Genomic DNA, 27,046 nt, shown 5'->3' with positions numbered 1-27,046 from the left:
TCCACCTGCGATCACCGGTCAAGCCGCCACTAGCTATCTTCTACCGCCTGTTGCAATGTATAATAGTAGCAGTGCACCCGGCTCCTAATACACATTACGGCAGATAGCGCTGAACCACTTACCTATGCACTGCACAATAGTGTATTCCAGAACCTGATGCTCCGGTTCTGTTTCTATGTGATTTTCGAGGTGGAGAGGAATTATGGAATCGTCAGCATACCACTAAAGAGGGCTTAATATTGGTCCAGTTTGGACAGAATACATCAACAACAACCGCATCAATATTAGACTATTGCACTGTGTTATTGCAAGAAAGTACTGCCAAAAGTTTTTGCCACCAGGTTAAGCAGGTCACATTGGGTATTGATTTTTTTCGCTAAGAACGCCCATCCAACAGCATAAGCAGGTGGTTCACACCGGAACTTTCAATTTAAGTTACTAACACTCTGACTTTGAGCTTGACATATCAAACACTATATTAATATTAATACACATATATCTGATTTCTAGTCATTTGATCTCCGAGCGCTGAAGTAATTTTCTGTATTTTAGTACTATAATATTCTTGTCTGAAACATTGATTTACTATTATGGTATGGTATTGATGATTTACCGACCGAGGAAGCTATGGAATATGTGCCTCTAATGTAGTACATTATGAAATCTTTTTGTATAGAGATTGTGTCCATCAGGTAATCTTGCCCATATGCGCATTGTAGAAGTTGGTGCCACTATGACCATTAAACTAATGAAAATAGTACAGTACTAATGAAGTTATTTATATATGTATAGCAGCACATAGTGCTACACAATGTTATTATGGTTGTATCGCAACCATATCATACTCCAATTATGAAGCTAAAAATACTATAATATCACATGACCAATGCATTATAAAATAGGCATTGGCAATACTATACTGCACCTGAGGGCAAGATATACCATATAGGACAATAACAAAATCTCCTAATATAATCAACAGAATTATATATAATACTTCCAAGAATTGCAGTATCTCCCTAATACGACAGATGTTACGATCAGTATTACTCTTTTTGTTCTATACAGCCCCTATTTCCCTGTTCTAGTGATACTTATTCTCTCCACTGACTATATGACCCTCTATGTATGGAGGGAACACCTATCATGTCTCGATTCAGTCCTAATAAGGTATCCACACCCAATCCTCACTGATAGGAGGAGGGATCTGCCTGTCTCCAAGAGATTACAAACGATTGGCTAGACTCCCTATAACAGAGGGATTCCCCAGCCACACACTACTCTGATGTGACCAAGCCACGTCCCCAGGTAAAATGTACGTCATCTGACAGGGTCACCAGCTGACGGCCGGGCACCTTCCCTAGACGCAGCATTGAAGGAGATCCCTGCTGCCTCAGCTGACTGCTCGTGTACCTGATACACACAACTGCGCAATGAGGCGCAGCACAGTGAACCTGCACAAAGCTGAGTAGTAAATACAACTTAGACAACCTTTTGGCTTTAATTTTCAGCGCTCTCTCATCAACGCTGCACCCAGGATTGCCCTGCAATGTATCATGCAACTGGGGGACTGTGGTAGATTAGCACTGACAGTAGAAACGCTCTCCTCTTTCTTATGTTGCAGCAGCCCTACCCGGTTCTCTCATCCCTCATCCTCTGAATACAAGATGAGGTGAAAGCAGAAACAGGGTAATCAGCTGCAGTACACATTTTTCTCCTGTCACTGTATTGGTCTTAACCTGTGCAGCACAAAAATGTTTGCAAATTGATTTTATGATAACCTATATATCATTTGTGAGACAGATAAGGCCTGGAAATGTATCTACAATACCAGGTACAACTGAGGGATATTTAAACCCAGTATGGGGCATGGGGTGCTTTGCAACTATGGTTACTTGTTGATATGCAAATGATTGAATTACCTGTTACATTTAAGATGTACTTTATTATTTACTTTGTGCAAACACCAGATTTGTAGACCTGCTGTCCCTGTATGTATTGGTGTTAACTTGTACCACACAGAAAAGTATTCAAATTGATTTTGTCATCTATATATAATTTGTGAGGCATGAGGTGCTTTGCAACTATGGTTAATTAATATACAGATGACAGAATTACCTATAAATGTGCGTACACACACAACGATTTTTTTTGAACGATTTAACTGTAACGACGTCGTTATCGTTCAATCGTTCAAAAAAACATTCAGTGTAAAACGAACGATTATCGTTCATGAGCGGTCACGTTTGTCGATTGTAGTTCAGTCAGACTGGCCAACTGAACGATTTTCAATAGACGTTGCAACATTTTTCCTTCATCACACAGAAAATCGTTTATTAAGTAAAGTAAAACCAACTACTTTGTAAAACGATTTTCATTCACTTTTTCAAAGGAAAAACGGAACGAAAATTGTTCATTACTTACATCGTTGTGTGTGTACGCACCTTTACAATTAAGGTGTGCTTTTACTTTGTGTTAATACCAGACTTATACCATTTTTACACCTAAATTCCGGGTCTGACCCGGAGGTTGGATCAGGGTTCCAATCCGGATCAGACCCGGAATTTAGCCAGCGCCGACCCAGGATTTTCCCGAGCCGGCGCCGTTCACACCGGCTTTTCCGGCGTTGAAGTGGACGCTTGGAGAGGACGGAATAAACAGTGACCTATTAGTATATTCAGTCTCAGACTGTCTGCCACGCATGTAATATAGTCCTGGAAGGCTCAATATATAGTCCTGTATAGATGATCGTTATCGATATAGAATATACTTGGAGGTAGCTCTCATATTCAAATCAAAGTTAGTCTCAGAAATGAACGATGATCACTAATATGATTACACAATATTCTATATCGATAACGAGTCTGAGACTGAATATACTAATAGGTCACTGTTTATTCCCAAATAGGAAGTGAATACTTAAGCCATATCACAGGAGTGTGACTATAGCATAATAAGGAGTAGTAACAGATTGTACACTCCATTTATTGTGTCTATAGGTTTTTATGCAACTTGTGTATCAATATTGTCACACTCTCTGTACACTGTCACTTTTATTTGCAAGGATAATTATCCTGTCTGTATTACTGTGTCTATTTTATGTATTAATGTGTGTTTATTATTTTAGTTTGTTTGATTAAAATATTTATAATTTACTACTTTATTCACTATTGATCTTATTTGACATATATAGTGACGGCGCAGATTTTTGTCTTTGTATGATATACCGGTTTGTATTTACCTCCTTTTACCCTGATGGTTTAAGAGAGGTAATCATAACTAGTCCTGTGCGACTTTCACCTTTTTTGAGTTGTAGCATCATCAGAGGAGTCAGATGATGCGCTGGGTTCTTTTACAGAATCTGTCTCAGGAGAGGAATACCATTCTTCTACAGTGGATGTCCCTTATTTGGTGAGTGCGGTCAAATCAATCCTAAATATAGAGGATAACGAGCCAGCTCCTAGACTTAAGGCTCCAGTGTTTAAACACCAAAAGGTGCTTAAAGCTGAGTTTCCCAAATCTGAGCAGCTCACTGAACTTATGGGAGAAGCATAGTGGAAGTTCCCCCTTTCTCCAATACAGCGGATGGTACATTTTGGGGCATTTCTGGATTTTCAGGCACAAAGGGTGTTTTTGTCAGGGGACAAGATTTCATCACTATTATTGCGAGTGCGCAAATTGCTCCGCAAGCGAAGGGTAAACATTCTATCAGTGATGCAAATCCTGGGGTCAATGGTATCAACCTTCAACATGGTGGAATATGATCAGTTCCACTCCAGGCCTCTGCAACAATTGATTATCTCCCAGTGGAACGGGCGGTATCATCTAATACGGTCCTAGAGGATCCTTCTCATGCCGGAAGTTCAGCTCTCTCTCGTGGTGGCTGCAAAAGTCTCATCTGGACAAGGGTCGCCCATTCTGGATTCCAAATTGGCTGCTCCTCACCACTGACGCCAGTCTTTACGAATGGGGGGCGGTGCCAGGCCATCATTCATTTCAGGGAAGATGGACAAATCAGGAAAGTCATCTGCCCATAAACATCCTGGAGCTTTGTGCAGTATACAAAGCACTTAACCTGGCACGGGGTATCCTCCGAGGCAAGCCGGTCCAGATCCAGTCCAACATTGCGACCACAGTAGCCTATCTCAATCATCAGGGAGCCACGCGAAGTCAGGCAGCCATGAGGGAAGTGGCAAACATTCTGGTCTGGGCAGAACGTCATCTTCCAGCTATCTCTGCAGTATTCATTCCCGGAGTCCTCAACTGCGAAGCTGACTTCCTAAATAGTCAGGGCGTACAAGCCTGGAGAGTGGGCTCTCCATTCGGGAGTCTTTCAACACCTGGTGAAGAAATGAGGCCTACCAGCCGTAGACCTCATGGCAACACGTCACAACCACAAGGTCCCCAGGTATGGGTACAGGACCAGAGATACCTCTGCCATGGACACGCTGGCAGTAAGGTGGAACTTCAAGCTGGAGTACCTTTTTCCTCTGATTTCCCTCCTCCCAAGTGTTCTGAGGAAACTCAAGCAGGAAGGCGGCACAGTAATACTGGTAGCTCCTGCTTGACCCAGGCGCCATTTGGTTCACCTACATATGGAGTCTATCCATAGACACTCTGTTTCCTCGTCCTCTATGGCCAGATCTGTTAGCGCAGAGTCCCTGCTTGCATCCAGATCTATCTCGTCTGTCCTTAACGGCGTGGCTCTTGAGTCTTTTAGCTTAAGAGCCAAAGAATTCTCCAGCTCTGTGATTCAGACGATGCTTAGGGCACGAAACCCTTCCTCTGCCCGCATCTATTACAGAGTTTGGCACTCCTTTTGGTCAATGGTGTTCCCACAGAAAGTATGACCCTAAGGTTTTTAGGGTTTCCCGGGTACTTGCCTTTCTCCAGGCTGGGTTAGACGACCCTGAGAGTACAGGTTTCTGCGTGGTTAGTTTGGTTTCATCGAAGGATCGCTTCTCTGCTGGATGTGGGAACTTTTTTTCAGGGTGTTCTCCGAGTTCAGCCACCCTTTGTCCCACCGGTGGCACCGTGGGATTTGTCTTTAGTTCTCAGGGGGCTACAAGCTCCCCAATTTGAACCTCTGGACTTAGTAGATTTTAAGTGGTTGACCGCAAAGACACTTTTTCTCCTTGCTATCTCTTCTGCCCGCAGTGTCTCTGATTTGGCAGTGCTCTCGTCGCTCCCCCTTTTTGATTTTTCACCAGGATAGAGCTGTCCTCCGTACATGAGCTGGTTACCTCCTAAGGTAGTATCCTGTTTTCATGTGAATGAAGAGGTTGTGGTTCCAGCCTACCGGTCTTTAGACCTTTCTGCAGGTTGTTGAAGCCGGATAATTTGCTGAGACAGGATCGGTTTAAAATTAGATCTGCGTGACGCCATTTTGCAAATGGCAGTGAGACGCCATTTTGCGACTGGCCGCCCAAGCGCCATTTTAGTGAAACTCGCCACTATAAGTACATATGGCGATGCCATTTAGCGTTGTGCGATTTATACGCAATAGAAAGAAGTTGAAAGTCCTTACCACATAAATAGACAGTCGCTAAAACATATAAACTGAGTATCCCTGCAAGACACGCTCCATAATGTACTCCGCAAAACACAGTCGCACAACACTAACTTGCGTCTTTTCCCAATTCCCCAATACTTACATACTGCACACTTACATGAAAGGTTCCCTAGTATTAAAGTGTAATATTCAATGTTTATCCAGTGGTTATTAATATTGTGTAATAAAGGTTATTTAATATCTAAGGTTTAGTACATGGTAAGCAGACCGTGTCTGGTGTTGTACTGATCCACTGTGTCTCCACAGATTTCCGGTACCATCGGTGAGAAGATCGGAACCTGCGTCTGCAAACTATGGACTATAGAGAGTTAAAACATTAAAATGTACTGTGTAATGTTAGCAGCTTAGATTTGCATGCAGCGGGAAAAAGGATACAAAGGGCGGTTGGAGGCCGTTTGTATCCATTTGAAATTGTCCAATAAATGATACTGTAACTAAGACAACTTTAAGAAGAACCAATAGAATCATGCCAAACTTGCCTATTGTATTCCCAATCCCTGAAAGAGTGTGTGTGTGTGTGTGTGTGTATATATATATATATATATATATATATATATATATATATATATATATGCTCTCTCTGACCCCAGTCTGGTGTCTTCTTGCTATGCTGTTGACGGAGGTTTCTTGCTGATGCCGGTATCTGGGACCAGAGCGCGTGCGTATGTAACAACTGTACCTTCGGTCTGTATGATTTATTTGCGCTATATTGTCTTTAGATCACAGCGTGTAACCATCTGTTTTTATGTTGAATAATAACTTTTTGTGCTTTGGAAATACATTCAAAGTCGGAAGGCATTTATTTTCTGTGCGACTCATTACGCTAAATTGCGACAATTCTAGAAGGTATAGGCAGGATTTAGAAGGTATAGGCAGGATCGTACAGAGGTTTTAATTAGGTATCGATAAGGCGAAGCCTACCTGGCTGTGGTTCGTGCTCTCCGTTTCTATGCAGATCGTACAAACTGTTTGAGCAATGTATATATATATTCTGTGACAGTGAACTGGGGGTCAGTTTTGTAAGCTCTTTACAAGACTCCTTGTTTGCACGTGCCATAAAGAAGACTTGCTTTTCACACTTGCTGTTTGAAAAAGTGCTACAACATATGTATATGTTACATTACTCCTGGGAAGCACCACCAACTGTTGTTACCCTTACATCTACATATATGTTGGTTCTATAAATATATTCTCTTGAATTATTTGTCCTGTGCAGAATCTCATTGTGCTCTTTGCTTTATAAGTGACCTTGAGCTCCATGGAAGAAAACTCTGGAGGACTCCACTTTTGAAAAAAAAAACACAAAAAAGCCAAAAATGATTTTTTAAAATGCATGTTGACAAACCTCAATGCTTCTGGGAGAATGTACTTTGGATTGATGAGTCAAAACCGGAGCTGTTTGGCCAGTTGCATCAGCTCTACGTTCACAGACGAATAAATTAAGCTTTCAAACGAATGAACATCATACCTACTGTGAAACATGGAGGAGGCTTGGATATGTTTTGGAGCTGCTTTGCTGCATTTGTCATGGGGTGTTTTAAACTTGTGTAGGGCACAGTGAAATTTAAAGACTGTCGAGACATTCTGGAACGAAACACATTGCCCTGTGTTAGAAAGCTCTGTCTCAGTAGCAGGTCCTCCAACAGGATAATTACAAAAACACACAGCTAAAACACCCAAGAATGGATAAGAACAAAACATTGGACTATTCTGAAATGGCCTTCTATGAGCCCTGATCCGAATTCTATCGAACATCTATGGAAAAAAGCTGAATCATGAAGTCTGGTGAAGGCACCCATCAAACCTGAGACAGCTGGAGCAGTTTCTTTAGGAAGTGTGGGCCAAACTACCTGTTAATAGGTTCAGAAGTCTCATTGAAAGCTACAGAAATGTATTGATTGCATTGATTGCCTCTAAAGGTTGTGCAACAACGTATTAGGTTATGGGTTCCATAATTTTTGTCCATTCCATTTTTTTTTTTTTTTTATACTATATTTAAATATTTTGTTGAATAAAAATTAAAATGCAAGGCCTGATTTTTAGTAAATATGGAATAAACAATTTTGGATGGCAATTACTTTTATTACTTTCAAGTTATTTCAGAGAAAAAAAATATGGGTGGTGGTTCTTTTGTGGAAGGGTACCAACAGGTTTGTCCGTGTGTGTGTGTGTGTGTGTGTATATATATATATATATATATATATATGTGTGTGTGTACTGTATATATTCTGTATATATACTGTATACACAACCACATTAATAGCGCTTTCTGTGTGGTTTAGACCAGAGGTTCTCAAACTCTGTCCTCAGGACCCTACACAGGTCATGTTTTCCAGGTAACTCAGCAGGTGCACAGGTGTATTCATTATTCACTGACACATTTTAAAAGATCCAGAGGTGGAGCTAATTATTTTGTGACTCTGTGTGGAGACCTGGAAAACATGCACTGTTTGGGGTTCTGAGGACCGAGTTTGAGAACCTGTAGTTTAGACTAAAGCTTTATGAATTTGTATATCAACAGCTAAGCTACATTAATAAATGAATACTAGCAACAGATATTTAGGCACTTTCAAACATCAGGGAAAGTTGTAATAAAATGTTAAGTAACCTGTACCAATATTATTGTTTTTTTTTATGCAATGCAAATTGTTTTATTCGTATTTTATTTTATTTTTATAGGTTTTTTTTTTTATATATTAACATTTAAATTACCTGCTATTTTGCAGCAATGTTACAGTTGTAATCTTTTTGCATTTGTAAATCCTTTTTTTTATATAGTATGTTTTATTACTTTCTGTTATTTTCTAGGCATGGCAGTTTTAATGCAGTTCAAAATTTTGCACTCCGCTGTCGAGTTCATTAAGACAACCTCAAACCAAGACTCTCAATCTGTTGGCAGTTCATGTAACTTCATCCAATCATCTCATGCAAAATATCCCAAGAGTATGAGTATTGCTGGTAAGCTTTAATGAGTCTTTGTTATCAAACAACTAAATAATGCTATAATTAAAATTTTTAATTGAGTGTGAGTTTGCTATGGATTTTTGGTTTGTTTAAAATGTATTGCTCCACATCAATATTACTAATTTAAACTGCTATAGCATTGTTTCATACCTGTTTTGTTCAGTTATATACTGTATGTATAGATTTTCTGTCTCTGTGGGGCTTATTCAATGTCAATTACATTGCTTGTGATTTTTCAAGACATGTCTGAAAATATGGCTTTATTCAATCATTTTTCCTTTTTGAAGTCGTTGTATATCTACGTTTACAAATGTATTTAAATATTTTATAAAATCTGGTCTTTTCTTCTTTTGGATAAGCAAGTAATACATTTGTTTGAGAGTAAAACAGGATCCGTTCCTTACCACATACACTAGTATGTAAACCATGGGTCCTTCAACACCTTTGCCAGCAAAGGTTTAACCATATCTTCCAACACACTGTGTCCGAAAAGGGGACGTGGCCTCCTGGCACATTCCCATTTTCATCACACTGGGGGAGAGTCGATCACTTCTGGAGTTCTCTGCTATGCAGAGCAGCCATGAGTTTGATTTCCCCAAACTACCCCCACGGCGGAACACTCTGGCCCTCAGGTGGGATGGAGAGAGAGACCCTGAATAGCATGAGAATTGGGAGGTATGTTTTAACTACAGTTAACTTTGTCTATATGACCAGAGGCTCAGGAGAAATCTCCTGAAGTGTGATTTATTACCTGATGCTTTACTGTCACTATTTTGATATATGTTGAATCCATTACATAATTTGTGTTACTCCCTGATGATATGCCAGGGGTGACTAGAATCATTTGTCTTTATACACACTCTAGTCAGGGTACCCCATTATTTTATAAGAGACAAAGATTATTATATTTTAATATACTGACTATTGTATATTACATTATTCAAAAGTGTGCCCCCCCCCCAAAAAAAAAAAAATCATCATCTTTGTCTCTTTGGCTGAAAATTACAAACATACTTAAATATAGATCTATTTAAATGTAATTTGTATTAAACGTTTAACTTCTCTAGGGGCACAAAGATTATCATTTGCACAGTCTGACCCATTGTTAATGACCATGCGCTCAGTTGCAAGCAGTGAGCTTACAGAGCTGATGCAGAGAAGAATGAGCCAAGAGAATCCAATAAGAGCCTCAGAAGCTGAGTTTGTGCAGAGACTACGGAGACTGACAGTTCTTTCTGTCAATAGACTAATTTACCAAGGTATTTTTTATTCTAAACTTTGCCTATAAGAGCTAAGAGCAATATTGCACTGTTTGTAATGTTTTATTGATGATAAAGTTGGGGCAAGTAGATTAAACAACTATATATACAATATAGTAACACAAAATATTATAGTGGATAGCAAATGGTTGCATGGCCACTTATAAATGGTTCCACCTCAGGTTTTTGGTATTAGGGGGGCTTATAGTAATACTAAGACTTTACATTTGATACCTTGGTTTGGGTCTTAAATTTTGTGTTTAATTATTATTTTAGGGGTGTAAGTATTCTCAAGTTGGAGTTAATTGTACAGGGTGAAGTTGGGGTTGAAAATTCTGATTTTAAGTTAGGAATAGTGGTTAAATTTGTTAATATTTTTGAAGGTCCTGTGTTTACTTACTAACATCTTGTTTACAATCTCTGTGCCAAGTGGAATATGTGCAAATCTAGCAGACTGTGATGTAATTTCCCTATTGAATTTAATCTAATTTGTATATATCGCGATGATTCCAGGCGCTAATATAAATTCAGGTAGATTACACCTCCATTATGCAGCCTGTTCAGGAAATGAGGTCTATTGGGCATGCAGCTTGTTAGGAATCCCAATCCTGGGCAATACTCTTGTGTTTCTACAATCTATCACTCTCTTTTATGCATAGACTTGGTGCTTATGTGCAGTCAGTTAATTCCCTTGGTTAATAGTCCTCTGGTACAGACAGGTTTTTTTTTACAAAATGTACAGTAGCTCTGTGGAAACAGCTGAAATAATAATTACTGACCCAGCAAAATATATCAACTCATCTGTGCAAGAAATCAAGAAATAAATGACCTGTGCATGAGGACTGAAGTTGATAACCACTGGTCTAGAGGCATAAAAGATCACTCCCACTGCTAATATCAATACATTTTCTATGCAACAAGGACAAGCTCATCCCATTTTAATTAATATGCGGGAGAGGTTGTGAACTTGTAGGACAATAGGGGGCTATTTCTCATCAAATGCGCTGATGGGTTTCCCGAGAGGCATAGATTTCTATAGATTAGAGGGATTTAAGAAATTCTCTTGGCAAAGGGAGTGATTTTGCTTTGCCTAGCTCAGTTCTCACGCACCGCACGGTGCATGTATACAGTGACTAAGGGCTCACTCTGCCAGGCATGCCCAATACGCAAAGGCTAATAAAGTAGAACATTTTTTTTGTATACCTGGTAAAACAAGAAGCTGCACACATCTATATTATAAATGGTGGATGAATAACTTAAGATTTACGTATGCATTAAGAACTAAACACACGGATTCTGATCTGTTTACATATTTAGACTCTGTGGCATTACCGAACTTGTCTCCTGATAAGATTTTTTCTTTTTGCTCCAGTTACAGTAAATTAGATAGACTTTGAAGCTTTTCCTATCTGTAAGGAGGATAATGCAATCAGTTTATCGAGCGCTATAAAAAAGTTACTGTTTTTTTTTTTATAATTACTAGCATGTTATGTGATAGAGTGAGGCCCACTTGATCCATGCACACTTCTTATAGTGGTTCCCAAACTAGGTAAGGACTTGGCACTGGCTCATCACATTTTTAACTGGGTTAAATTTGTATACTCTGCCCCTACAGCAGCGTTTGTGTGAATGGTTACATCTCGAGACAGGGGCACTCTCCAGTACCTCATTTTACCTTGCCCTGACTATAAAGCCACTGTTTTTTTCAATTTTAAGCATGTATATAGCCTATATGTTGACAATATATTACTGTAGGGGGATGAGGTTTATATGAGACATTCCAGAGTTCACAGTATTAACATTTTGCAATAGACCCTTAAATTAACAATCTGTTATCTAATCATTTTACATGTTCTATATTTCATAAATATTACTTGAGTACCTTAGACTGAAAGGTGCTTCCATGGAAAATGTTACTCTTAACTATGACTGGCAGGGTTAATCAAGCTACAATGATTATACTAATCAGATTATGATATGCGCTCCAGCATTGTCTGATATACATATGAAAGGCATATTTGTTTTGCAAAATATTAGTCTATCTTCTTTCTCCAGCAAAAAAGAGTCAGAATCATTAAATACCTTGAAGAGGCTTAGGCTGTCCGGGAAAAACAAATACTCAACTGCGCTGGTTATCTGAAAAAATTGTTATATACACATATAGTGAAACAATGTGCGATATTCAATTTAAGAAAGTTGTTTTAATTAATTAATCCTAAACGTAATAAAAGCCACTTCTTATAAAGATATCAATTGTATCAGTAAAACATATGGATAAATCCGCTTACATATAAATAATGCAACAATCTGCTGAATATTAAAATGAGTATAAGGTCTCTATATCAACAGAAAAAGTTTGGACTCAGCACTGTGTTCTACAAAGCACTACCTGCAGCGTAATACTGTCACTGAACTGACCGCTACATTGTTGGGCATCTTTCAAATATGAGCAGGTAAAAAGACTACCTATACCATCACTATATAAAGGAACCTGGTTAATGCTTCTGAGTTTTTGTACTTTGATAAGTAAGGTAATTTCATCATTCAATATATTGCCATCAGGACATTATTTTTTCTCTTGATATAGAGACCTTATACTCATTTTAATATTCAGCAGATTGTTGCATATGTATTACTGATGCAATTGATATCTTTATAAAAAGTGTCTTTTTTATGTTTAGGATTCATTAATTAAAACAACTTTCTTAAATTGAATATTGCACATTGTTTCATTTTTATTATATGTGTATATAATATTTTTTTCAGATAACCAGCGTAGTTGAGTGTGTTTTCTTGTCTATGTAGGTTTGCAATTTTACCTAGATTTCAACTGCAGCCGGATTTCTGCTCTCAGGTGCGATTCAGGCGCTGAGGAATTTTTGGTGGTTAGGCAGTCTGGGAGTTTTCTGTATCGTAAGGTTACATATCTCCGAGAATAAATGTATGATGCCCTGCGCAATACTGTGGTGGAATAAACTGGTGCAAGCCATGCACCACTACAGGTACTGCCTTGAGTATGCAAATTGTATAATTTTACAGGACACCACTATGTAAAAAAAACCTCTTGGCACTGGGGCCCCAAAACTAATTTGCCAGTTAAGCCTTGTTGATAAGAGCCCATGGGGATGCTCCATGTATCCACTTTCTTTTGTGGTTCATCTCCTAGCTGCTGAAAAAACAGACCCTCTGTAACACTACTGAGGTACGCAGTGGCGTAACTAGGGCAGGGCGAGCAGGGTGCGTGCCCTGGGCGCCGTGGGACTGGCGGTGCGGGGGGGCGCCGCCGGTCACGGTCTGGCCCGCCCTAGTTAGCCACCAGTGTAGCGCCGACCACAGTGAGTGCGGTCAGCGCTACACATTTACACAGGACCGGCGCTAGGCTTCCAGCGCCGGTCCTGTGCTGCACACCTGAGCCCGTTCCCTCCCCCTCAGCGCTTGCCCAATAGCGCCAGGAGGCGGGCTCAGGCTGTGCATAACACACGCATCGCCGCCAGCGCTGGCAGCGATGCGTGTGTTAAACAGCACCCAATGAGAGTCAGATAGACTCTCATTGACTGCTGCAGCACCCACTGCAAGAGCCGGACTTCCGTCCGACTCCTGCAGTGGGTAATGGGACAGACGTCAGGACATCATGATGTCTCTCCCATTATGCTGAGCGCGCCAGCCCGGGAGGACTGGCGGGCGGCGGCGGGAGAGGTGTCGCGGTCCGGAGCAGCAGCGTGGATTCAGGTAAGTATGTTTTTATATATATTTTTTTAAAAACCTGTCAGCACTACTGGGGGCACAACGGGGGAGGGGGGTGGCTACCACTGGGGGGACCTCTACTGGGGTGGGGGCACAACGGGGGGGTGGTGGCTACTACTGGGGGCACCATTATTGGGAGGACCTCTACTGGGGGGGGCTATTACAGGGGGACTTAATCGGGAGGGAGAACCTCAACTGGGGACCACTACTTGGGGGGGGGGGGAACTACTACTGGGGGCATTATAAAAGGGGCCTACTACTAGGGGCACTGCACTGGGGGGACCACAACTGGGGGCAATAACAGGAGGGACCACTACAGGGACCACTGGACAGGGGGGGTAACTACTGGGGGCCTGCATCAGGGGGACCACTACTGGGGGTACTGCATGGGAGGGGGGGGGACTACTGCTGGGGGCACTATATAAGGGGCTTACTGCTAGGGGCACTGCACTGGGGAGGACCACTACAGGGGGCACTAGATAGGGGGGGATCACTACTGGGTGCCTGCATAAGGGGGACCACTACTGGGAAAACTGCATGGGGGAGGACTACTGCTTGGGGCACTATATAAAGGGCACTGCATAGGGGGGGGACTACTACTGGGGGCACTATATAAAGTGCACTGCATAAGGGGATACCACTACTGGGTGCACTGCATTGTGGGGACTGCTACTGGGGGCACTGCATAAGGGGGAACACTACATAGGGCACTGCATTTGGGGGGACCACTACTGGGGGCACTGAGTAAGGGGAACTAATTGGGGGCTGTATAAGGGGGACCACTACTGGGGATACTGTATAGGGGGCACTACTATGTGCCTGCATAAGAGGGACCACAACTGCATACTGGGGGTACTGTATAAGGGGTACTACTGGGGTTACGGTGCATATGGATAGGAATGTTCAGCGTGAAAATAAAGGGGTGTGTCATGTTGACACACCCCATTTTTAAGTGACCACGCCCATTTTTTCCCCGCACGCGCCTTCGGCGCACGCACATATCGGGATGTTGGCGGGGGGGGGCAGCGCTCCCTTTTCAAATTTGCCCTGGGATCCAAATGCCCTAGTTACGCCACTGGTTGTACGTGAGGCGAAAGATCAGCCATATGATGGATGTTATGCTTCTTGGTAACATCTAGTCCAGTTAGCTGAGCTCCCCTTCTGTTTCATTTACTTGTGTGATGCTAATTAAGTAAAGCAATTAATTTGAAATATCACTATAATCCAATCTGTCCAGGCCATTTTAGAACATCTTTGGTGCATAAGCAATAATTTCTCTTTTCAGTTTATTGCTTTATTTTATGACATACCAAAGGCATTCAGGTATATAGAGTATTAGACAATAGCTTTTATTTTCATGAGCCATGAAGCATTATTTCAATGAGCTGTAAGGGTACCAACAAATTTGTTCACGTCTGTTCATAGATATATATATATACTTTATTCATAAATCATTTGCAAAAAACTATTTTTTTCACTTCACAACACTGTCCTGCTGGTCTCTTTGTATTAGACTTCTCAGAAAAAAGGATATGCCCGGAATCACATTTTGAATGTTCTGAAGATGAGATGCAATTGAACGTTTTCCATGTTAAAAATGAATTTCAAAATGATTTATTTCAAATAATGGTTGAAGGAATCAAACTATCATTGGTATGTATTACTTTACCTTGTATCTAAAACATTTTGAATGTTCAAATATCTCATCTCTATGCCCAAATCTGTATTTCCGATCAATTTAGTAACAAACCATGATGCAGAAGTCCATACAAAATCCTAAAACCATAGTAGACTCAATGTTTTTATTATAATACAAATAATCTTTAATCCTACATTTATGCATACTCAAAGTTCAAAGCCTTGATATAACATTTATTAGAGGAAGGCAAGTTTATTTATTGTAAAATTATAGCGAGAATAAAATCTTTGAATGGAGCAACCAGCTATAGGACCCTCCTTTCTCTCGCTAAATTATTTCTGTAGGTGGATTACTATATGGTTCTACTCACTGAACCCTCCTTCTTTTCCCATGATTTATTTTTTGGGGCTACTCCCTAGGAATTGACATTTCCCCTTGTAATTCTATTCTTTTTTCACCTTGTGGAAATGTTTAAGTATGTGTCCTTCTATTTATTTTTTACTCAAGTTGTTCCACTGCTCATACAAGTTACTGTGGGTTGCTTTGAATTTGAGGACAGTAGACCTGCTACTTTCTGGGGGATGCGGTCAATATCCTGATTTTGGGGACTGTGGCGCTCAGAATTCCGGCTCCGGAAATCTGGCACTTGTCAGAATCCCGGTGCAGGCATCCCAACCAGCGGATCCCGAAGGTAACTAGCGGGGTTGGATTTAGGGTTAGGCACTAGGGGGAGGGTTAGGGTTATGCACTAAGGGGGAGGGTTAAGTTTAAGGTGCGAGGAGAGGGAGATTAGGGTCAGGCACTGGGGAGGGAGGGTTAGAATACTGTATTCTAACCCTGTAAGGATGCCAACATCCGGGATTTACCCCTTTCTGGGGGTAAATTGACTAAGATGGGAGTTCTATTAAGAAGTGTTGTTGCCCATTGCAACCAATCAGATTCCAGGTATCATCTTCTAGAAGGTGCTAGATAAATGATAAGTAGAATCTGATTGGTTGCTATGGGCAACATCACTTCTTAAACAGAACTCCCATATTAGTAAATTTACCCCCTGGTCTCTTACGATAGCTATGCTTTTTTGTTCACCTATCCTTCCCTGGTTTTCTGTATCCTAAATGCTGTTAATTTTAACTCTGCTAAATAATACGTTTGTTTAAAAAGAATAATACCTGTTTTAACATGTTGAAGAGCACGAATTCTTACCTCGAAGAGTGAACCAATTGTCAGTGATAAAAAATATCCTACTGTAATTTTTTTGACCACATTACTATATTTCTGGTAAATTAACCACCCCTTGCTCTAGCCCACAGGTTCTCAATCTCACTCCTCAGGACCCCAAACAGTGCATGTTTTCCAGGTCTCACAGAATCATAAGTGAAATAATTAGCTCCACCTGTACAGCTTTTAAAATATGTCAGTGAGTAATGACTACACCTGTGCCCATGCTAGGTAACCTGGAAAACGTGACCTGTGTGGGGTCCTGAGGATCGAGTTTGAGAACCACTGCTCTAGCCCATTGGGGATGTAGCAGAAATGCAATGTTCACCAGAAAGTAAGTAAAATGTGGCTAATATAATTTTTAGACAGGCAGGGTCAGAACCAGAAACGATCCATGTACCAAATTAAACAGCAAGAAGTTAAGGGCAACAGCTGTAGATGGTGCTAAATGTATAGCAGATGGGGAGGTAGGGACTGCATGTGACTATCTTAATGCAAATGCTGTAACTTGTAAATTCTTCATTTATTACACAAAGATTAGTTTGGTAAGTGTGTGAGCAACTTTGTTATCCAAATTAATCTCCTCATTTAGATTTCCCCAGTTTTAAGTGACAATACAGCATGGAGCCAACCACACTATCAGAAGCTTCATAGTAGCACAGGTTATTTCTGGTGCTGAATATGCTAGTTCCGTGAGAGACGGTGAAATGTCCACTCGTGTCAGTAATTAAGGTCATGGCTGCAGGTGACGGACACTCTCGTAATGTATGAATATACGAATGAAAGCAAACAGAAAGCCACAGAGGAAGAAGAAATTAATTACTCTGTACCAGATAACCTTATGATCACTTACAGATATTCTACAGCTGTAATAAAAGTTATTGGGCTCAACCAATTCCATGCGAAGGGTGCGAGTTGCCGTTGTAACTGGTCTAAAACACAGGCAACGGCACCGCATCTTGCACCCCTCGCGACAGGCTCCAAGTCGAAATTCGCATAATTTTGCTCGGAGCTTTGTAGGACTGCGAGCACTTTTATGCGAGTTTGGGCTGCTGTCAAGTGCGCTCTCTGTCGCGATGATTCGCACCTACGAGTACATCTTGTGTAATTGGATTGACCCTAGTGTTTTTAAAGCACAGTGACTTGAGACTAGAAAGTAGAGCATGGGGACATATTAATTTAGTTTTAAATTTATTTGTTTAATAAATCGTTTGTACATGTAAAGTCTTTCTTTTTCTCTACTGGAAAGAAGAATTTAATTTTATTTTCTGCAGGATTCAAGTAGAAGCAGTTCTCCTAAGCATCAGTGGAAAACAATTCTTTTCTTATGCAGTGACACCTTTCGTGTTCAGCTTGGAAGGCTTTTGGTACATCTCTTATCTCCATTACAGCTTATTGGGGATCGAAAAAAAGTCCTTGACATAGTTAATGATTCTAAGCATCAAGACATTTTAGCAGAGTGTTTAAGTCCAGGTTTACAAGTAAGAGCTGCTTGTTTTCAATATGCAGAGTGTTTGTTAATTGTGTATGATATTAGAAGTTGTATTGTTTTATTCAGATGCATTCTGTACATTGACTCTATTTTACCATTTTATAATTTCAGTAGAAATTTTGAACATGATTTTTTATGTCTGTAAAATGCCATGCATGGCTATTGTCATGTCGCACATATATTGTTTGAAACCACTTTAAATGGTCAAATTACAATTACAAATTATGAACACCATCCCGCCGAAGTTCAGGAAAACGAATGTTTTTTCAAAACAAAAAAATTAAAGTATAGTGAGGTTTGCACCCCTAGAGCAAATCACACACTATTTTAATTAAGATTGCACACTCCCATAGTAAAACCAGAGAATTATTTAGCTACAATAATTCACAAATGTAATAGGATCTTCTAGTTGCTATGATTGAAAGAGAGTGATGTCTTTGAACAAGTACAAATTTAATTTCCTATCCTAGCAAACATACAAATACCATGACTAGTTCTAGCCTAGTTCTTAACATTTCCAGAAGCCATGCCTGCCAACCTTGATGCAAAATTCCTTTTTCTATACCAGGGTCCATAGGGTATCCACAGGATACCTTGGGGTATAGGTGATGACGTCAGGCACCATAGAGTTAACTTTTCAGCCTCCCAGGTTGCATCAGGGTCCCCGTCCTATACCCCGCCCCCGAGCCAAGGCATCTCAGTTTCGTTGGTGCCCGGCTCGGAGTCAGAGCACCTGTTTAGAGGGGGGCTAAGAATGGCCCCTGAAGTTTCTTTCAAGGCAGCTGTGGCTGCACATCTGGGAGTACAACATGGACAGTCACTACTGACGTCCATGCGGTCTCCCCTACACCCAGCCAGTACCAGAACGCCGGTAAATCCGGGGATGCTGGTAAGTGTCTGGGGTCACGGCTAGCGGTGACCCCAGATGCTTCGGACCATGGCCGGATCTAAGGGGAGCAGGTAAGCAGCGGGGGTCCCGCGGTGGGTCCCTGCTAAGAACATGGTCCACAGTCCCCAGGCAGGGGCTCCCTGGGGACTGGCTGCAGCGTAGAGCCAGGTACTAACCTGCGCTTCCACTATCCCCCTGGGACAGCGGGCCGAAGCTGAGCGGCAATCGCTGCGGTGTCCCAGGGGTTAATTGCATGCCAGGGGAGCGTGCCTTCCCTGTATACAGCCGGCGCCTCCCTCGCTGCACACAGCCCTCTCTGCGTTGCCGATTGGTCCTGTGGCAGCGCTCCTCCCCCAGGCCGGCCTCCTCTCTACTCCTCGGTGGCCATATTTGCATGGTGAACACTGCTGGAAGCTGCTGATCGGTGGCATCGCGGTCCCCTGGCATACCTCTCCTTCGTTGGCTTAAGGTCAGTGTATGCAGCGCTGTGTCCTGCCAGACTGTGTCTGTGTAGTTGAGAAACAGTGCTGATAGTGCAGGGATTCATTTCTTCTGCATTGTATGTGACTTCTGCTAGCGCTGCTGCCTGTACTTTCACTTTCTACTGTTAGCCATTTTACTGTCCCTGCTCTTACTCTGCTAAAGCCCTTGCGGTGCGGTGATTGCAGGGTGTTTCTCCCACTATACTAACGAGTATCAGTGAGAGGGGTCACATACTTACCATCATGTCTGAGAGTGAATTTCCTCTCCAGCTTATGTGTACTAAGTGCAATGTACCAATAGCGGAGGGGTAGGGTAACGTGGAGGGGCTATGTCGGCAGTGTTATTTATTGGCACGGCCAATTACTGTCACGGCTCCGGTACAGGAACCTCCCTTGGCTTGTTTTGCTAAGGCGCTTACAACCCTAGTGGGCCAGTTAGCTCCGCCACCTGCGTTTTCCCAGATGGGATTGTCCTAGCAGTCAGTGGTGTCGTCACCCATGCAGGGTTTCCCAAGACAACTGAAGGTACCCCACAGTCTCCCTATTTCCCCTCCCCAGGTTTCACAGGAGCCTGCGTGGGTTAATTCTCTGACATCTTCAGTACAGCATTTGTCGGATGTTTTACAAGGGGAGTCTGTGTTGCGGCCACATAAGCGGCCTGTGGCATCTCTGTCTGCTCCTTATGAGGATGATGACGTGACGTCCGATGATGGGGAGATTCTTGATCTATCTGACCAGGAACCTCTCCGTACTAAAGAGTCGGACGCTAAATCAAAGGTATATATTCCTGGCCTTATTCGGGCAGTCCGCACGGCTTTAGTTATTGAGGACAATGATCCTCCGGTGTCCAAATCCAAATATGCCTTTTTCAAGGATATTAAGGGTGACGCCACAGTGTTTCCTCTTTCTAGTCAGTTAGTAGACCATTTGAGGAGGCGTGGAAACACCCTGGTAAACTGTATCAGCCTCAGAGGCTCTTAGCCGTGGCTTATCCGTTTGCTGACAATTATTTTTCTAAGTGGTAATCCCCTCCGCAGGTGGATTCCCATGTGACATGCCTAGTCAGAAGTGTCACTTTGCCCATGCCTTCCATGTCCTCCTTGAAGGATGCTACGGACCGCAAGGTGGAAATCTGCCTAAAGTCCACTTATTCCCTTCCGGGGGGGGGGCGTCCAGACTGGCTATGGCCGTGTGTTGGGTAGCCAGAGCTACGGAGCGCTAAGCTGATAGTTTGGAGGCATCTTTGGACTTTGGCCGAGTTGGTGGGCAATCTCCGGGACTCGGCCACTTACATCAATGAAGCAGCCTTACCTCTAGGATTTCTTCTGCAGCTGTTGCTGCTCGTCGCAACTTATGGTTGCGATCTTGGAAAGTGGTCGCTGATTCCAAAAAGGGCTTAGAAGGTTTGCCTTTTAATGGAGAAGTCCTATTTGGTCCGGATCTGGACAAAATTGTGGCTACGCTGGCAGCAGCCAAATCTGCATGTCTCCCGTCTGCTACGGTCCCTTCAAGTTCTGGTACGTCATCCTTTCGGCCTTACAGGGCCCAGGGTAGGCCTAAAGCACAGTCTATTCCCCGACAGGCTGGGCCCAAGAAATCGGCCAAGCCCAGGAAACAGGCCTGGAGTACCAGACGTCCGGCCCCTAAGTCAGATGACAAGCCTGTGGCCTGACTGTCTGGGCCTCCCTTTGGGGGATCCCAAAGTGGGAGGCCGTCTACTTCAGCAATTGATCCTGTCCAAATGGAATGGACTGCCTCAGAGTCTAAAGTCCCAGACGATGGTGCTCACTCCGGGGGTTCACCTGTCTCTATCCTGGTGGTTGCAGACGACCCACCTCAACAAGGGTCGCCCATTTTGGGTGGCGAACAGGGTCCTGTTAACAACAGACGCTAGTCTCCGGGGCTGGGGAGCGGTCATGGGTCCACACTTGTTCCAGGGCAGGTGGACTCAGGCAGAAAAGGAGCTTCCAATAAACATCTTGGAACTCCGCGCGGTGTTCAATGCTCTCCAGCAGGCACATCGGGTTCTCCAAGGTCACCCCGTGCAGGTCCAGTCGGACAACGCCACCACCGTGGCCTACATAAATCGACAAGAGGAACCCGAAATCGGGCGGCACTCGCAGAAGTGTCCCGCATCCTGGTCTGGGCGGAGCACTATCTCCCAGCTCTATCAGCAATGTTCATCCCGGGAGTCCTCAACTGGGAAGCGGATTTTCTCAGCCGGCAGGACATACATCCGGGAGAATGGTCTTTGCACCAGGACGTCTTTCAACTTCCGGTGGACAGGTGGGGTCTTCCAGAGATAGACCTCATGGCGTCCCGGCACAACAACAAGTTGCTGGTGTACGGGTCTCGAACAAGAGATGAAAAGGCGTCTCTGGTGGATGCTCTCTCTGTCCAGTGGATGTTCCAGTTTGCCTACCTCTTTCCTCCGTTTTCCCTTCTTCCGCGGGTAATCCAGAAATTCAAACAGGAAGGAGGTATGCTCCTGTTGATAGCTCCCGAGTAGCCCAGGCGGCACTGGTTCTCGGACCTCCAGAGTCTGTCAGTGGACGTTCCTCTGCGGTTACCACTACGGCCAGATCTGCTGTCACAGGGTCCTTGTCTTCATCCGGACTTGATTCGGCTGTCTTTGACGGCGTGGCTGTTGAGACAGCCATGTTAAGGTCCAGGGGTTTTTCCGGCTCTGTGGTGCAAACCATGCTAAGAGCTCGGAAGCCATACTCTGCAAGAATATACCATCGTGTGTGGCATACGTTCTTCCAGTGGTGTCGACCTAGAGGTTATGCCCCTCGGGAGTTCCACCTCTCTAGTGTTGGCTTTCCTACAGGCTGGCCTAGACCATGGGCTTCGCCTTGCTTCCCTGAAGGTGCAGGTGTCTGCCTGTCAGTCTGGTTCCATCGTAGGATTGCTGCACTTCCTGTTGTGCGCACCTTTATGCAAGGTGTTCTTCGCATTCAGCCACCTTTTGTTCCACCGGTGGCTCCTTGGGATTTGGCTGTGGTCCTGAGAGCTCTCCAGGGGTGGCCGTTCGAACCACTGGGCTCAGTGGACCTTAAATGGCTTACAGCTAAAACAATATTCCTTCTGGCCATTGCTTCGGCCAGACATGTTTCTGACTTAGGGGCTCTCTCCTGTAGACCCCCTTTTCTGATTTTTCATAGGAACAGGGCGGTGCTGCGCACTCGTGCTGGATTCCTTCCTAAAGTGGTTTCAAGTTTCCACATCAACGAGGACATCGTTGTGCCGGCTTTTAATTCACCTGATCTTTCAGTGGGTGAGGCCACTTTGGATGTTGTGCGGGCCTTAAGGATTTATGTTGACCGCACTTCTTCTTTTAGGAAGTTTGATGCCTTGTTTGTTCTCTATGGCTTCCGTAAAAGAGGTTGGCCTGCTTCAAAGCAAACTTTGGCAGGTTGGATTCGTATGGCAATTTCAGAAGCTTATCTTCGTGAAGGCCTTCCGGTTCCATCCCCTGTGAGGGCTCATTCCACTAGGTCTGTGGGTCCTTCGTAGGCAGCTCGACGTGCTGCCTCTGCAGTCCAGATCTGCAAGGCTGCCACGTGGTCCTCTGTTCATACCTTTGTGAGGTATTACGCTTTTAACACCTTTGCCTCTCAGGATGCTTACTTCGGGCGGCGGATTCTCCTTTCAGCACAGGAGCGTCCCCACCCTTAAAGGATACTGCTTTGGGACATCCCCAAGGTATCCTGTAGATACCCTATGGACCCTGATGTAGAAAATATGAGATATGGTAAGAACTTACCTTTATCTCTATTTATACGAAGTCCATAGGGTTCCACAGGCTTTACTCTGGTCACCGGTTTTTCCGTCTCTCTCTGGTGAGAATGTGATTTTTGTGTCCGTCCAGATCTTTCTTTATCTTCCTTCTCCTCCTCCGGCCTATTGCTTGGTACATAACTGAGATGCCTTGGCTCGGGGGCGGGGTATAGGAGGGGGACCCTGATGCATCCTGGGAGGCTGAAAAGTTAACTGTATGGTGCCCGATGCCTGACGTCATCACCTATACCCCAAGGTATCCTGTGGAACCCTATGGACTTCGTAGAAAAAGAGATAACAAAGGTAAATTCTTACCATATCTCATATTTTGTGGAATAAGTCCTGATACACCACAGGTGTAAGAGAACCAACACTAAAGCTGGACACACACTATGTAATTCTTGGCCCGGCAGGCTATATCTGTCAGCACGGCCCGTGAGTTGTATATTAGTGTATGCAGCTCCAGGGCCTTTTTGTGAGCACTGTATGTTGAAGACTGGGTAGGGATTCTTCAAAATGGAAGTTGTGGTTCCTAAAATGTATATTTTTGTTTTTAATTTTATTTTTGGGCGTACAGCATAATTATTACTGTTTTTTTGTTTTAGGAGCATAGATAACAGAATCACAAGAAAACAGATGCAATAATAGAGATTGTATAAGAAAATAAGATGAGGATGGGAACATGAAGGGATTATGTATTTACATCCTGAAAACAGGAAAATATCGAGAGGAAGGGGAGGTGGGGAGGAATCACCGCTATAACAATATAATTATTTTTAATATTTTAGCATGGATCCAAGATGGCTCTGTATTTGTTTGAACTAATGCATGATCACAAAGAAGATTTAACTAAGGGAGACCAGGCCAAGGGAGTTTTGCTTATGGGTGCATTAAAGCAGTCTGGTAACAAATGTATCCCTCCAAATGTCCCGCTGAAGGCAGACCTAGTTAAAGCCACCAAAGAGGTATGGTTATTTTTTATTTTTTTTCCGTGTGTTTACTAATGTGTTAATGACTTCTGTATGTTAGAAATTAATATGCATGTATATGTTAATTACATATCCTATTTTAAATGACACTCCAGTAAATGTTAAAATAAACAGTTTATTAATGCAACTGCAATATTTCTCTTGGGGCCCTTTGTCAAGTTATACAGAGACCTACAGTATAAATAGCAAAAGGTACCAGTGAAAGAACAATTCTAATGATGTGACATGGGTTCAGTATGTTTTCTTTGAATGTCGACAGTGATTATTGAAACTTCTTAGAGATGATAGATACTTCATGTCGACAGTACATGTCGACATGTTCATGATACTGACTTGCAACATGTCGACCGATAAAAAGTAGGCATGTTCAAAATGTCGACACCCAATTTTTATTCTAACATTTCTATTGTCAACATTTTGCTCATGTAGAAGGTTTAAGAAGGGACATGCAGTCAGGGGAGGCTCCGCCTCCCCTGTCATATTCCTGAGATTTTATATAAAATTAATTTTAATAACACAAAGAAAATAGTTATAACTTACAAACATCGTCTTTGTTTATTGTAATAATTTTTATAGTTAACACTCACCAGCTTTGTGGAGCTCCCTGGGAGTACAGGGAGATAAGAGATGAAGCAGCAACAGCTTAGCCTTGGAACGGGGCCACACCATTGGTAGTAAGCTGTACAGAAAGATAGCTAATAGAGGCATGCCTCTGTGTATGGGGGCGTGCCTATATCACTGATGGACACCTTGGATGCCTATATCACTGATGGACACCTTGGATGTTTCATGTTACCAGGAAGTGTTTAGAGATCGGAGCTCAGTAAGCAGAAGCGAGAGAAGACACAGTGATGCAGCTAGGAGAATCAATGGATACTGAAGCTTAGTGTAGTGAAGGGAGAGTTACAGTGAGTAGAGAGAGGGTGAGACAGGCTCTCAGACCCATCGCCATATGTGCCTCCCCAGCCATTGACCTCACCGCACGTCGCTTGGTTTAAGTGCCATATTAGCCATGTTGACATGATAAACTTCAACATTTAGACTGACTAAACCTTCATTGTAAACATGTTGACTGCATACCACATGAGATGACATAATTATGCAAATAGTAAATATTAACCACAGATCTTACTCTGTTATCGCAAAGCCTCCATATAACTGAAGTGATTACAAATAATACAACTGTCATTTTTTTGAACTTTGAACTGTGTTAATATAACACAGGGCCGTAACTAGCTATGGGTGACCGGTGCCCATAGCCCCGGCCCTTGCTCCTGGCTAGCATGGTGCCTGAAGAGCACCCTGCAGCTAGGACTGCTGCTGCAGTACCTGCAGAGCATCCTGTGGACACTCCAGACAGACACCCTGCACAGTATACTGTATGTAGCTGATCAGGCATCCTTAGGACACCAGGTCAGCACTGTACTTACTGGAGCTGTCGGATCATGCCCCCTTCTGAGCGATTTAATGATGTCATGCTTGTGACATCATGATGTCGTGCACTCAATGAGCGGGGCCGGCACAGGGCGCAACTGTACTCTGTTATGGCTCTAATTTAACAAGCATTAGAAAATCATAATGTCAGTTAAACACTATATTAAAAGTTCTTTAAAAAAAAAGTCAAATAGGCCACATTGCTGTAGCATACATTAAATTTGAGGAAAAATTTATTTTTTCTTCAGGGTCCACAGGATCTACCCTGGGGGCATGTAGTTGGAGCGATCCAATGCACCAAAGAGCTACAGCTTTGAAACTCCCAGCATGCACTGGTCCTCCTCCCTATATACCCCGCCCTCTGCTACAGGCATTCAGTTTTTTTTATTTGGTGTGCGGCAAGACCAGTCACACCTGTCATACAGCGGGACTGCCTAGGCAGTGCCAAGCTTTTTTTCTATTATGATTTACCTTAGTTTTTGAACTTGAGGTTAGGGGTACCAGCGCTGATAATGACGCAGTACTGTGACTCCTTCTACCTCCGCCGACACACAAGTACTGCTATACGCCCTGAGGTTCTCGGCAGGCCTCAGCATGGCTTAGCTAGGAGTTTTTTTTGAGGTCCGGACTACAGTCGGATTACGGAGATAATCGTGCGCGGCAGTCCACGCCTCCAGTGTAGAGACGCATCGGAGGCAGCTGTGGGTGAAGGCCCCGTGTGACGTGTCCTAACTAAGGCGGCCGGGGCCATGTCGTCTGTCGCCGTGGATGGGTGGTAAAACGCACTAGAGCGCACTAGTAAACATCTTACTACTGTGAGTTAGCATATCTGGTCGTCAAAATCGCAGCCTAGGGGAGATGGGCGCTCCCCCAGCCGCTCCTCCCCCAGATGGGTATGAATACCAGCGTCTGGTTTTTATATCTGACAACCTCTGTTGAGACGAGGTATTGGTCTGTCTCTCTGTATACCTCTTCCTTGGGTCTGGTATATAGCACTCTACATCCTACCACAACCCCCTCAGGGCTGGTTAGTTGCAATAGCAAATTGTGAGTATTTATGCATTGCACTGACATCTAAGACTCTGGTCTTTAGACGTCAGAAGGTGGCTAAGGATTATTTCCCTCAGTCTGAGCAACTGACGAATCTTATGTCTGATGCATGGAGCACTCTTATTAAGGATTTCCATGCTACAAGGAATATAACCTCTCGATACCCATTTGCACTTGGTGAGTGTAGCAAATGGGAAGTTCCCCCAACGGTAGATGCTCATGTCACAAGTTTGATCAGGAGCGCTACGTTACCCATTCCGGCAGCATCCTGTTTGAAAGAGGTTACATATTTATTTTTATTTTATTTATTAACAGTTTCTTATATAGCGCAGCATATTCCGTTGCTCTTTACAATTGGAAACATTGATAGAACAGAACAGGGTAATAACAGACAGACATAGAGGTAAGAGAGCCCTGCTTGCAAGCTTACAATCTATAGGGAAACAGGCATTGATACACAAGGATAGGTGCTATATATATTGCAATTTGGTCTGGCCAGAATGCAGAGTTTCTTGGTGGGCTGCATGATCCAGT

General features: G+C 43.1%; 1 protein-coding gene across 1 annotated transcript in view; it reads left to right on the top strand.

Moving 5' to 3' along the window:
* LYST (lysosomal trafficking regulator) overlaps positions 1-27,046 on the top strand; it is a 507,705-nt gene that overhangs the window by 280,590 nt on the left and 200,069 nt on the right. Inside the window, exons 27-31 of the mRNA XM_088481579.1 lie at positions 8,381-8,530; positions 9,604-9,795; positions 15,053-15,192; positions 17,671-17,877; positions 23,828-24,004. Coding sequence (XP_088337705.1) covers positions 8,381-8,530; positions 9,604-9,795; positions 15,053-15,192; positions 17,671-17,877; positions 23,828-24,004 — 866 coding nt within the window. The remainder of the gene's footprint in view (positions 1-8,380; positions 8,531-9,603; positions 9,796-15,052; positions 15,193-17,670; positions 17,878-23,827; positions 24,005-27,046) is intronic.

This window comes from Taudactylus pleione, unplaced genomic scaffold (genome assembly GCF_031769625.1).
Source record: "Taudactylus pleione unplaced genomic scaffold, aTauple2 ptg000275l, whole genome shotgun sequence".
Taxonomy (NCBI): Eukaryota; Metazoa; Chordata; class Amphibia; order Anura; family Myobatrachidae; genus Taudactylus; species Taudactylus pleione.
The sequence above is the reverse complement of the archived record's forward strand: the minus strand, read 5'-3'. Positions and strand labels throughout refer to the sequence as shown.